The 14,279-nt window shown below is 37.7% G+C and overlaps 1 protein-coding gene across 5 annotated transcripts in view; it reads left to right on the top strand.

Moving 5' to 3' along the window:
* Window positions 1-14,279, top strand: part of pcdh9 (protocadherin 9) — a 316,377-nt gene that overhangs the window by 91,018 nt on the left and 211,080 nt on the right. For 3 of the 5 annotated variants that reach the window (XM_088333772.1, XM_088333769.1, XM_088333770.1), the window contains exon 3: window positions 7,581-7,682. The exons of the other annotated variants lie outside the window; for them this stretch is intronic. In XM_088333772.1, coding sequence (XP_088189898.1) covers window positions 7,581-7,682 — 102 coding nt within the window. The remainder of the gene's footprint in view (window positions 1-7,580; window positions 7,683-14,279) is intronic. 5 annotated transcript variants of the gene reach the window in all.

The following is a 14,279-nucleotide window of genomic DNA, read 5'->3' as shown; positions in this document are numbered from 1 at the left end:
ACCAGACAAGTCAGCTGATTTGAGCCCGTTGTCCAAGAGCTGTGGGGGACTTTCCCCACTGAGAAGCACTTACCGGCCTCATTTGTATAACCGGCGCTGCAGCCTGTAAGTCATCAGGCCGGGAAGGAGACGAGAGCCGTGCCAGCGCCGGGTGATTATAGCCTTAATATATGAACCCAGATTGGGCCGCGTCCAGAGACAAGTCAGATGAGGCTGCCTCCCATTTTATTGTGCCACCGCTTTCTTCATGCGCAAGATGATCATCGCTCCATTTCCAGGCCCTAAGTAGGGATCGTCAATTACCATTCTCAGGGAGTTAACTTTGCCAGAAAATGGGCAGATTGAAAAAGTCCATCCTTTTCCTCCACTTCAATTTGTGTGCCCTAGACCAGTGCTTCTCAACTGGTCTGACTTGAGGACCCATCAAGCTACAACCCAAATGGAAAAACGTCCAATTCTCAGATATATCCCATCAAAGGATTGTTTGATTTAAGGCAGATATTGTAGAATTCATTCTCCTTAAAAAAAAAAGACTAAATCACCAGCAACACAGAAACAACTTCAAGCATACTATACACTCACATATACAGTAAGTGTTCATTACATATAATTGTCCGCCGTAAATCTGCTTTAAAATAGCCATATCCAAAAATAAATTTGTACGCAAATCATTAAAAAAATAATGTCGCAGAACAGTGATCATTACTCTATTGTGTAAATAATTAAGATCTATATACGGGTAAAAAAGCTAGATATTTAACATTGTTATATGGCAGACATTCGTATAATAATTCTATATTTTTCAATCATTTTGTTCTTCGAATCGAATGTTGTCACTGTTTTTTACTTTCCCTTCCCCTTATTACTAACTATCTTGGGCAGAAAAAGGAAATAAAACATACAAAATTACAATGAAATTAGATGTGGTCCCTCTCATTTTCCTCATGTTTAGGTTTTTGAGTTTTTCCTTGCCCTCATGTAGGTTTTAGATCAGGGGATGGTGTAATAATAGTCTGTGGTTTGCAATAATCTGTGGTCTGTGCAGACCTTTGAGACTATGTGATTAAGGGCTACACAAATAAACATGACTTGACTCTCAAATACAATTGGGACAGCAGAACAGGAAGAAGAGATCAAGCATGGCATTAACGACATCTCCTGTGCAATTGACCCTCCATCTTTTCCTTCTTTAACAAGGCAAAGGCCCACGTCGCACTTAGAACGGGCCCGTGACGCTCTTCTGGAACCCGACCCACCAGTTGAGAATGACTGCCCTTGAACAGATGGGTTCACTCCTTTTGAGTATGTTTGCTAGTTAAAAAAATGACCAAGTCAGAATGAAAAAATAGAACCTAGTAAGTCCTATGTATGTGTAATATGTGTGTATATGATAACATTCTAAATACAAATACATAAAGGGAAAATATACATTTTATTCACCTTTTGTGTGATGTCTTGAGCTGGTACAGTGGAGCTACTTGGTGGATGCAGATGGAGGAGGAGACGGTCAATTGTTACATATTCCTTAGTAAGGGTCATAATGCGTGTGGTTTACTTATATTCCTTGATAATCACAAGCTCCGTTTCCATGCTTATGTTTTTGCTACTCCCGTTAGCATCAAAGCAAGCCTTGGGACTTGTAGTGAAGAAAAACAGTACAAAGCAATGTATCACCAAGTCTTTAGGAAGCACACAAGACTCCAAAGAATGAAGAGAAAGGTATTGTGGGAGATACTTCAGCTAATAGCATATTGGCCTGTTTACAATGCCGCAACGCAAACTCATATCATACTGTCATTTCATAAGACCTTGACCAATAGCAGACGGGCATCTTTGAGTTGTAACTAAGTTTGAATTTAGTATGTTTTTGGTCAAACCAAGTGAATTGTTGTTGATGTCATATAGTGGAGGAAATGCTGTAAGGAGGGTTCTGAAAACATCTTATTCCACACCGCAAAGTGAAAATGCCTTCAGGCGGGGTTGCCAAATTAGTTTTAACATACGTTTGACATAATTGACTAAATCAATTATGTTAAACGTATGTAATGAAACTGTCAAATTTTAATTAATATCAACATCAAAACTCAATTGAGACTTTTTTACTGGCTATGTTTTTGGGAGAAATTGTGCGATTACAAAAATGATAATTAACATTGTATTGCTACACTGCGGTTTATTTAATAGAAAAAGATTAAATGCCTAGTAATCAAATTATGTAAATTAAAAATTGCTTAATGATTAAAAATGTTATATGTAAAAAGATAGTTATTTACTATATACCTTTTATTCCGTTGTATATTGATGACAATGCATCATACAAATTTAAACTAATACACCTATATACTTTATGAACTCTTAATCATTAAATACTGATGTGACTCAGCTGTGCCCGCTCATTTGGCGCCAACCGCTGTGGGTTCTGATTGGCTCCCTGTCACCATCTGAACCCAGTCCTGTCAATCCCCTGTTGTCAGTCCATCTGCGAACCTCCGTGTATACTAGGCAAGCCTTTTCGACCCTGACTCCCACCTGTCCCGTTTCTATCTCCGGCCACGACCCGTTTTGATCCTGACCACGTCTGCTTTCCCGTCCCGGCTTACGACCTGTTTCTGATCCCGACCACGATTTTGCTCTCCTGTCCCGGCTATCGACCTGTTTTTTCCGTCCTTGACACCGCCATCGCTCGCTACGGAAGATCCACTTCCGTGTTCGGATCACAGTCCGAGTACTTGCTTCCCGGACCGAGAGAACGCCCGATCCTGGGCGCAGCCCTTCCCCTTTCCTTTAATAAAACTTGTGAGAAACATAACGCAATTGGGTCCTGTTTCCGTTCTGGTCTTGACAAATTGAATATCATTTAATTTTGATATGTCTCCAATTTAAAAAAACATGTATTTGAATACTAGGCAAAAATACCTCAACTATCATGCTAATGTTAATTTGTATGAAAAAAAAAATCATAGGACGAGAAATTTGTATTTCTTTTGGAAAGAGGAATCCCTCCCTCAGGTTGCCACCATGTTTGTCTTGCATCTCTCTACAACGCTGTGCTCCATGGCACGAGTTTTCGTTAATATTAGGTGACTCTGTGCCATCTAGTGGTCAAATATCACTCACTAGGGCTTCATGCACTGAATATCCTTTCCCTTGATCAACTGTCGGATCACGATCGATATATATAGTCAGTATTTACAGATACTCCCGATAAATCCAGCCTTAACATTCCCGCTTGTTTTATTCAAAATGAATTGAGCACTTTAGGCAACAAGGCAAAGCAGTAACAGCGAAGATGTTAACACATTTAAAATAAACTATGAAAAAAAACACGGTTGGTTTTAATAGCTAAGACACATTTATTTTGTTGTTTTAGCTCTTTAACCCAACACCAGAAAAAATAACCTCGGGCAATAAAGTCAGAAGCTTTTGAATCTTATGAGCAGTCACATTTTTTTCCCCCCGAAACAAACAAACAATTGTCGGGAAAGGAATCGGTGATATCTCCGATGTAATTAAACGGAACTAAAGGTCTGCTGCGACAGGGACGGCATGCCAGCGCTGAGCTAATGGTAAAGCTAATTAAAGTGTGTTTTATCCCCCTAATGAAACTCATCCTTTCGCCCACAAGTTCAACACAACGACTTTAAAAGCCCGCGGGGAGATTGGGCAGTATAATGCTATTTCTTGCCTTTCCGTGTTCGCTGTAAAAAGAAACATCCACTCCGGTTGGGAATGTCATTAGAAGCTCGGTTAATTGCTTAGGGTACCTTTTTGAAAAGCAGTTGCTGCATTTTTACAGACTAAAATGGAAATCCATAGGATTTTCGAAGTTGTTGCATTTTTGAAAGCATTGCAGAAGAAATTAGCATTAGCGGCTGAAGGCTATGTCCACAATTCTAACATTAGTATGTAAATCGACGGGTTTTTCTGGACTAATACAAATTTGCGTTTATATTTTTTTAAATTAAAAAATAGCCATGATCAAACACAAAAAAATGCAAACACATTAGCATTAGCGGTTAACAACCGCATTTACAATACTATCAATACAAGGTTTGATCTGTGTCACAAGCTTTAGCTTGTTTACAAACACTCACTAAAGTGATGCCAGTAATTCAAATCAACTGAAATCAATTTCTAGTCTTTAATCACCGTATTTCTACAAATTGAGATGGAAATCTTCAGTTAGACATTAGCATTAGCGGCTAGTGGCTATTTCCATTATGGAAACATTAGTATGTAGAGTGACACTAGCCAAGGCTTTTAGATTATTCAGCAGTAAAGTGATGTCGGTGACCAACACTAGCCAACAAAGCAATTATGTTCGTTATTAAGGTTAGCGGCTCAATTAGCAAAAAAATCTCACCTACTGAAGTTATTTTCTATTCTTCAATCACTATATTGACTAAAACAGAATTCTCCGATTTTCATTGGAAATAAGTTATATGAAGTCTCAAAATATATCAAAAAGTAGCAAAGGTCCACAACATCAATAAGTTGGGTCAGTTGGGTCTGTACTACGACCTTTAGCTTTTAAGTTATTTAGCATTAAGTACTTCAGTGATGTCAATGGCTAAAGCAATGTTAGCTACTCAATGATGTTATCGCCTAATTGGCTAGAATCTGCGTTGGGGAAAAGATTCACATCTATTAAAGTTTTTAAACACTGTATGTCTTTGAGGATCAAGTCAGAACATTTCTTAGCATATATGTTGTATGATGTCAAAATTGAGAGTTACCATTTTTTTTAAATGCTAACATTAATAGGTAAGGTCCGTAAATTGATTGTAGTGCCTAAAGAAAAAGCAAGCCACCATAGCTATTTTACATGTAGCTAGAATCTGCGTTAGCTTAAATAATTCACACCTTATAAAAATAATATTTCGTCTTTTATTTTGAATGTTTTAAAGAGGGTTTAAAGATTTATGAAGTCAAATATATCTGATTTTTCTTCCGACTGTATCATGAAATAATATGTATATATATATATATATATATATATATATATATATATATATATATATATATATTAAAATCTAAATGTGCTTGACTTAGCATTAATGCATAATCGTTAGCATTTGCATTATCAGACAATGCTAATATTGTAATTAGTATTTTTCCATTGTGGTTTAATTTTTACAGACTGGTACTGATTTTCTTTTATTTTTCTTGGGTTATTCAATATTATTAAAAGTTATATAAAGTCAAAAGCTCAGCTAGTGGCTCAAGCAAAGCTAGCCCCCAAGCAAAGCTATGCTATGCTATCATGAAAATGCGTTGTTTTTCGTGATTTTAAGTTTTCTTGTATTGACATTAGGAATTAATTCTAAGGCTTTAGCAATGTCGGACATGCCAACAATGTTAAAATAGTGCGTTAGGTCAGTTTCTTTGAGCTTTTGCTGCTACAGTATTAGCAATACGTTCTAAAATGATGCCAGTAGCTAAAGTGAAGCAAGCTACCGAATGATGATAACAGTTGATCTGCTGGCAGATGCATTCGCAAAAACATTCAGATATACTGAAATTGGCATTCTTTAATCACTGTACTTTTATAGACTAGGGCTGGAATTGGCAAATTTAAAAAAAAATATATAAAGTTACAATCTTAGCTAGCGGCTAAAGCAAGCTACCACCAAGCGATTCTATGGTAAACAGTTTTACAAAGTCAAAGACAACCTCAATTTTCAGCATGAGACTAAAAATTCGCAAAAACCTTTTGTGTTTGTATGTCTGATATGCACGGGTAAGGTCCGCTACGTTAGCATTAGCAGCCAGTCTATTTAGCATGAACTACTCAAGGGATGCTGGTGGCTAAGGCAAACTTAGCATCTAAAGTAACGGTATCTTCTATCTTCTATCTTCTATCTTCTAATGCAGCTAGCAAAATTCTGGGCTTAAGCCAGGCCAGGAACTGCCAGAACATTAAAGTCAATAGGCCGATCTTTAAATCATTGACAATACCGATCTTGTTTAACTCATTCCCGATCTAACATGGTCACATGGCCCTCCCCAATGAGGAATTCAACTAAAGAAGGTGATTTATGTCTCAGGTTTCGTCCAGAGTAGCCTCATTACACACGGCCATTTTGAGAGTCAGCAGATAATTACGAAATACATCATCTAACTTATGGGGCCCACAAGATTCAGTCCGGTCCGCTGCCGTCCTATTTGGGGCACCACTTCCAAGAAACGGGGAAAAAAAAATATGCCAAAAATTCTTGTGACCTAAATTGCTGAATTTCCTAATGTAAGCAATGGCAAATTTACGTTCAATTATCTGACGTGACACGGTGTTTAAGTGTCATGTCATGTTTATGTATTTGTATAGCCCTTAATCACAAAGAGACTCAAAGGGCTACTGATGGTCCATTGTGACATTCAAGCTACTTTGAAACTATAGTAGTCCCCCAAGATACAGCATTAATCTGCCCTGAGGTGGCATTCGCAAGAATAGACTCCAATATGGCGGGGGAAGAAACCTAAGGTAATTAGTTAATGTCTTCCTAACATCCGATACCTCAGATAAAAACATTAAAATTACTAAATAGTAATATAGTAAGTACAACATATGTGTTATATAAATAACATTATACAATAAATATAAATGTAAATGGAACATAAAATGGTATGTACATTTGGTGTGAAGTGACCTGAGCTGGTACTGTAGAGTTATTAGGTGGATGCAGAGGGTAAAGGAGAGGGCAGATTATAAATATAAAATGACTTTAAAACTTCAATTTGCAAGGACTGCCATACCTTTAGATGGCTTTTAACACCTCGATACATGTGCCTTTTTAGTAATTCTTGAATAGCTCAAGCTTTGTTTCCAGGGTTGTTATCTTCTTGCTTCTCCCTTTATCGTCACAGCAAGTATTGCCACCCATTAGTCAAGTCAAGTCATGTTTATTTGTATATCCCTTAATCACTTGGCGAAAATGCTGCACAGACCACAGATTACAACAAGCTACAGACTATTATTACACCATTCCATTACAATTGAATATAATACAAAAAACACATTATGGTCTAGTGTTATTATTAGGTTTGTATCACCAAAAGTGTCACATATAGAAAATCATAATTTTGAAAAATATGTTTTCAGATCTGGGATATCTTTTTCTGCGTAGCATTTAAGACCGCCATGTTTGGGTTAAAAGTAGTTCTTAGATAATGTTATCACTTAAAAAATAACTGCAAACTATAAAGTAGTGATCATAAATAAGTTAAATGTACAAAGTGTTTGCCTGAATAGAATTAATCATGTTTAATTTGTGAATAATAAGTATTCATAACAACAAACATTTTAAACAAAAAAATGAACATCACTCGATTTTTTTTTTCCGTTTTTCCACAGAAAATACGTATTTCAGAATTTTCGTTGAAGTTGCTGAGGAAAATATCGAGTATGCTTAGTATATTGACTTAGGGCGGGGACGCCGTATCCCCATGGTCTCTTGTAATGTGAATTGTTTATTATATAACACCTTGAAAGCTATATAAATGCAGATCACTAAGTGGACTATACCATTTGTATAATGTGTTTAAAAACATAAGCTAACTTGTATTTCTAATTTCTATTAAAGGGAACATTAACACGCGCCCGAACTGAACTGAACCCCGAATATCTGGACCTACGTCCCCGAGCTGAGCTCAACCCTGAATATTGGACCCCTTGCACGCCCCTAGTGAGTACAAATGGTCATAAATCACCATATAATCATCCATCTCATTGAAAAGAATATATACATTAATTCGAACTGTAGGGGAAGGACGCTAGTAAAATCGAATGGACTTGTGCAGATGAAATCGAACTTTAACGGAATGTTGCTGGTTACGTTTAAATTCTATACAATCATAGATAGATAGATACTTTATTCATCCCCGTAGGGAAATTCACATTTCCAGCGGTCTCCTTTGTTGTTTATTAACAGATGCCCTCGGGGTGCTTTGTTGTAGTTTAGCCACAGCGGAGTGGATGACCTCACATGCTAGTCCAAAAGTTTGACGTCCCTGCAGCACATGGAAATCTTTACGCCCAGGGATACACCACCTCGTGTTAGCGAGTCCACCTCCTCTCCGCTTCCCGCAGGCTTTCATGTCTCTGTCTAACAGCGCTGAAGCCGGGTAGCTCCCGATAGCTCTGTGTAGCGCCACGTTAGCCACGTTTCCGTAAAACACAGCAAACTGCACTCCCTGTGCGCTTTGTTGTTTTCCACCAGCACGGCCAGTTTGCCGGTCTTATTTGGTAGAGAGTTCACATTACGGACGGTACCGAAGACTTATAACGCCGCTAGCCGTTTAGCTAGCTCTGGCTCTCCATCCACGATAGGGCCTCCTCATCACACCGGCACGAGAATTCTTCAGGGCAAGGAGTTGATTCCTCAAATAAACGCATTTTTGTGCGTTAAAACCCATAACGATAGGATAGAAAGTAATTCAAAGTGTAGTTGTCAAACGGGACGAAGAAAACCAAAGATGGGAGCAGGCATTAAAACAATAAATCACAAAAAGTGCGAATTAACACAGAGCTGATGGAAAGGCTGCCGCTTTGCATCCCATTGAAATCATATATCCATGAACTCAAACTGTAAATAAATGTTGTCAGTTACATCAAACTGAGTTGCAAAACTGAAATTGAAATGTAAGGGAATGTTCAATGTTGAAGTGGAACTGATTTGTTTATGTGAAATTGAAATGTAAAGTTTGATTAATGGTTCCATTTTAATCACATATACATGAATTTGAATTGTAAAGGAATATTGTCTGTTACGTCGAACTGAGTTGCGTACGTGTAATCGAACTTAGGGGTTGGTGGGGTGCAGGATCTATATTTCGCTGGTAAAGTCAGACCCACTTGTATACATGAAGTTGATTGATGAGCAGCTATTGCTGGTTCCGTTGAAATTATATATCTATGACATCAAACTGAAAGGGAATTGACATTGCTGGTTATGTTGAACTGAGTTGCATTCATTAAATCGAACTGTGAGGGAATATTGCCGGTGAACTAGAACTGACCCCGATACATGAAAGGGATCTCCTAGGGAATTTTGCTGGTGCAATTGAAATTATACATACATCAAATCGAACTAAAAGGGAATATTGCAGGTTACAATGAACTGAGTTTCACACATAAAATCGAACCGTGGGATCAAACTGACATACAATCAATTGATGAGGGACATGTACGTGTTCCAATCAAATGATACATACCTAAAATCAGACTTTAATGGGAAATGGCTGGTAATTTTGAACTGAGGTGCAAATATTAAATTGAACTAGAATGGAATGTTCCTGGTTATATCAAACTAACTTTTATAAATCGATCCATGAGGTACTATTACAAATCATATTCAAAATGACCTTGTCCATGAAATCCAACTGTAAGGGAAGATCTCTGTTTATGTTGAACTGAGTTGCATTCATCAAATCGAACTGTTAGGGAATATTGCCGGTGAACTAGAACTGACTTATATACAGTACATGAAAGTGATCTCCTAGGGAATTTTGCTGGTTCCATTGAAATTATATATACATCAAATCGTATTAAAAGGGAATACTGCCGGTTTCGTCGAACTGAGTTGCAAACATGAAATGGAACTATAAGGAAGTTCGCTGGTGAGGTCGATCTGACATCAAATCAATTTTTTAGGGACTTTTGTGGGATTCTTTTAAATTATATTTACATAATATTGAACTGTAAATAAGTGGCACTGGTTACTACGAACTGAGTTGCATATTTGAAATCGAACTGTAACAAATTGTAAGGAAACATTACTGAAGTCCGCCTTGTTTAGAACCCCAGTGTGTAAAATTTGACCACTAGATGGCACTGTTGTCTCATGCGAACAAAATCAGTGTCACAGCAACCACAATATGGAAGACAGATATGGAGGCACCTTATAAATAAACTGTCAAGAACTAGAACAGGATCAGGACCCAATCGCGTGACGTTCTCACACAAGCCTTTATTTTACGGGAAATGGGCAGTCATGCACGTTAAGCAGCCAGTCTGGCGTGGAAAGAAAGGAAGCCAGAGACCGACCAAAATAGATAACGAATCAGGATAACGTAAATAAACAGAAATTAGACGGCAACAAAAACTGGAGAAACTAAGAAATAGGACGAAACAGACAGAAACAAAACTTGAACCCGAAATTAAAGAGGACAATAATAAACGGGAACAATACCGGACTCGAAATACCAACAGCAAAAGAGTACCGAGTCGGAACCCACGTCTTGTGGGGCAGAAGTTAGTTTAACCGGCTAACAACAGAAGCAAGAGACCGCTGAGTTTTATATAGACAGAAAGCCAATCTCTCAACCAGCCGCAGCTGGCGCCACATGGGTGGGGCCAATTGGGCATCATGCCAACTGTCACACACACACACACACACACACACGCGAGCGGCCAATTGGGTGCCATGGCAACCATGACATAAACGTCATTGAACCTATGATTTATTATAAAAATTAACATTGGTATAAATGTTCGTATATTTTTACCTAGTATTCAAATCACTTTTTAAATGTTTTCCCTCTAAATGACGTTTTTTGTACCACTCGGAGGCATTATATATTACACACTGTCCGTTTATATTCCATTGAACTAAAGGAGAATATCGATAGTTCCATTCAAAGAATACATGTATTAAATCAACTGTAACGAAAAATAGCTGGTTACCTTGAACTGACTTTAAATTAAAGACGAATTTCTGGTTGGATTTAAATAATTAGTACATCAAATCAAAATCATAGAGTATTGCTGGTTATGTTGAACTGAGTTGCATAAAATAAATTAAACTGTAAAAGAACATCGCTAGTGTATATCGAACTATAACGGAAGATTTCTGCTCCCATTCAAATGATACATACATGAACCTGAACCATAATTGAATATTGTTGGTTACTGAGTTGCAAACATGAAATAAAACTGTAAAGGATTAATACTGGTTATGTTTAACTGAGTTGGTTATATTAAGTAGAACTGTAAATTCATGTTTTTGGTTATGATAAACTGAGTTGAACGCGAGAAACTGAACTGTAAGGCAATATCGCTGGTGAGGTTGAACTGAATTGCATACACAAAATTGCTGGTTACTTTCAAATGGTAAAGCTTGTATGTAGGGCAGTTACACATACATGAAATCAAACGTTGCTGGTAGCGTAGAACTAAGTTTCATGCAATGCATCAAACTGTAAAGGAATATCGCCTGTTATGTCGAACTGAACTTGTTGCGAACGCTTTCTTCTCATCTCAAGCAGTCGTGCATCCTCAGTCTGGTTGATGAGCAGCAGGAACGCTATTGCATAGTAGTTACAGCATCATTAGCTTCATGGCCTAATGTGATGAAAATATGGACATTGTTTTGAATTGACTAATATATATTAGTCTCATTAACTCCCTTCTTGGGAAACGCAGTTCAAGATCGGCGTCTTGGGGGTTGAAGCGATTGTTCGTGTCGTTGTGGAATACACGCCGGAGGATCTTCGCGTCACGTTCTCTTAATTTTCCATCATTAACGGCAAGCATAAACAAAAGGGGAGATTCAGTTCGACGTTCAACTGTATGTTGTGCAAACAGAATGCTTAACTTCTACATTTAACTCCATTGTGTACAAAGTAAATGCGCAAGTATGATGTTGAACTGTAAGTTATAAGAAGAAAAAGCTTAAGTTTAACATTGAACTGTATGTTATACAACGCGAAGCATAAATATAACGTTAAACTGTATGTTATACAAACGGACAATTTGAATTCTATGGTGAACTATGTGTTGTGCAAAGGGAAATCCTGAGTTCAACGTTGAACTGTATGGTTAAACCCAAACAATAGCTTAAATTCGAAATTTACTCTTTGTTATTCAAAGGGAAAGCTCAATGTATATGTTGAACTCTAAGTTATAGAAAGGGAAGGCTTAAGCTTAAGTTTAATGTTGGATATTATACAAAGAAAAGCTTAAATTCTACATTGAACTGTATGTAATATAAAGTCAAAGCTTCCGTTTTACCTTGAACTGTAGGTTGCACAACGGGAAAGTTTCAGTTCGACAACATTGAACTGTACGTCACACAAAGGGAAAGCTTCAGTTTGACATCAAATTGTATGTTTTACAATGGGGAAGCTTACGTTCTACATTGAACTGTATTTTATAAAAAGGTAAAGCTTCAGTTTGATGATGAACTGTAGGCTAATCAAACAGGAAGCTTATATTCTACGTTGAACTGTATGTTTTACAAAAATAAAGCTGCAGTTTGATGTTGAGGGAAAACCTTGGTTTGACGTCAAGAGAAAGCTTCAGTTCAACGTAAAGAGAAAACCTCAGTTATTTGTCGAAATGCATGTTGTAATAAGGGAAAGCTTTGGTTCGAAGTTGATGGAAAGCATCAGTTCAACATTGAGGGAATGCCTCAGTTCTTGTCAGGAGACCGGACCAGATCGGAGGCAGGAGGCAGGAAGGGAGAACTCATTCGCGTTAACGATCAGATACTTTTATTAAGGAAATAAAAGTCGTCCAACACTCAGGGACAAAACAAAACAAAAACAGGCTTACAGGCAAACAGGAACTCAGACTAGGAATACCAACAAAACATGCTTTAACTCAGAACGGGCAAACGCAGGTGTCATCAAGACAAACAGAACAGATTAATGCAGAACAGAAAACGCAATGAACCAGCAACCGGCAATACCCACAACCCGCCCTTAAAAGGCACACACGCAAATTAGAAAATCTTCTACAGCCGGTGCCCAGAGGGCGGGGTCAGCCGGTCGCCATGGCGACCATGCTGGACATGACAGTTCTATGTCCAACTATGTCATACAAAGGGAAAAGATACAATTTTACTTTGAACTGTATGTTGTATGAAGTCAAAATGTATATTTCACAAAGGAACAGCTTCAGTTCATCCTTGAACTGTAATCTATGCAAAGGGAAATCTCAGATTTAACGTTAAACTGTAGGTTGCACAAAGGAAAGCTTCAGTTCCCTTAGCACCTTGAACTGTATCTGTTAGTTTGTGATCATCTTTCTCCACGTCCTTTATGTATGCACCTGACCATATGATTGCTTCCTGTGATTAGCATCCCGTGAAACGGTTATGCTAATATACGGCAAACAACACCCACGTATAGCGCATAAAAGGATAATAGAGAAGCCGAGACATAATGAAGTCTACTGGGTCCATATTAAACGGCATTCTGTCGACTTTTCATCCACGGACATCATGTGCCAACACAGTACCTTGATATTTTTGATGTTTATTAGTATTGCTAAACAAAGGTTAGCCTTTAGAAAATTCAACACTTTATTACTTTAGAGGAAGATAGCTAGCATCCAAGTTTTGTTTCGGGAAATTGTTTTCACACTATGAGATACTGCTTAATCAATTCTGAGAAATTTGTCAATACCATCTATCCATTATCTGCACCGCTTATCCTCAGCAGGGTCGCGGGGGTTCTGGAGCCCATCTCGACTACCTTTGGGCAGTGGGCAGGGGACACCCTGAACTGGTTGTCAGCCAGTAGCAAGGGACAGACCTAACCTGACATGCATGTTTTTGGAATGTGGGAAACAGAGTGCCTGGAGGAAACACATGCAAGCACGGGGAGAACATGCAAACTCCACACAGGAAGGTTTGATCTTATGTTCTCAGAAATATGTCGCGGACGCCCTAACCACTCAGCCGCCCTGCCATTGTCAATACCAACATTTGCTAAATCAGGATATCTGATGCATTTTTTTGTATTAACTTGGTACACTTTTCTTGCATATTCACATTAAATGAGACTGGGGAATGCATGATAGCAGCTAAGCTATCTAGCTAGTAAGGTTAGATAATTGGTCAAATTTTACTTTTATTTTATTCATTTTTGAATTGTTTTAAAAATGGAATTTGATTATTTGATAGCAATTTAGCAATAATTGAAACTTTGTTCCCACATGGTAATGTATGATTCATTCAATTGTTACAGTAAACAAAGATGGTTATGGCAGATAACCAAAGTAGCTAACTGTAACCAACTTGGCTCGCTTTAATTGAGAATAGCTAAATCAAGTTAAATGAAGAAGCAATAAGATGATAACCATGGAAATTGAGCACAACATATGAAAATAAATAAATACAAAGAAGCTACAGGTAAGAATACTTTAACTTTATTGTACCAGTTCAAGTCGGACCGAATTTAAATAAAATGTCATTTTTGTTTGCTTGTATATTTTATTACAATGTTAATCATATACACTTGTACTACACTTAAGAAGTACCATATTTTCCGCACTATAG

Source organism: Urocampus carinirostris, chromosome 4 (genome assembly GCF_059441175.1).
Source record: "Urocampus carinirostris isolate Australia breed hairy pipefish chromosome 4, RoL_Ucar_1.0, whole genome shotgun sequence".
Lineage (NCBI taxonomy): Eukaryota > Metazoa > Chordata > Actinopteri > Syngnathiformes > Syngnathidae > Urocampus > Urocampus carinirostris.
Note: the sequence above shows the minus strand (reverse complement) of the source record. Positions and strands in the feature narration are given on the sequence as shown.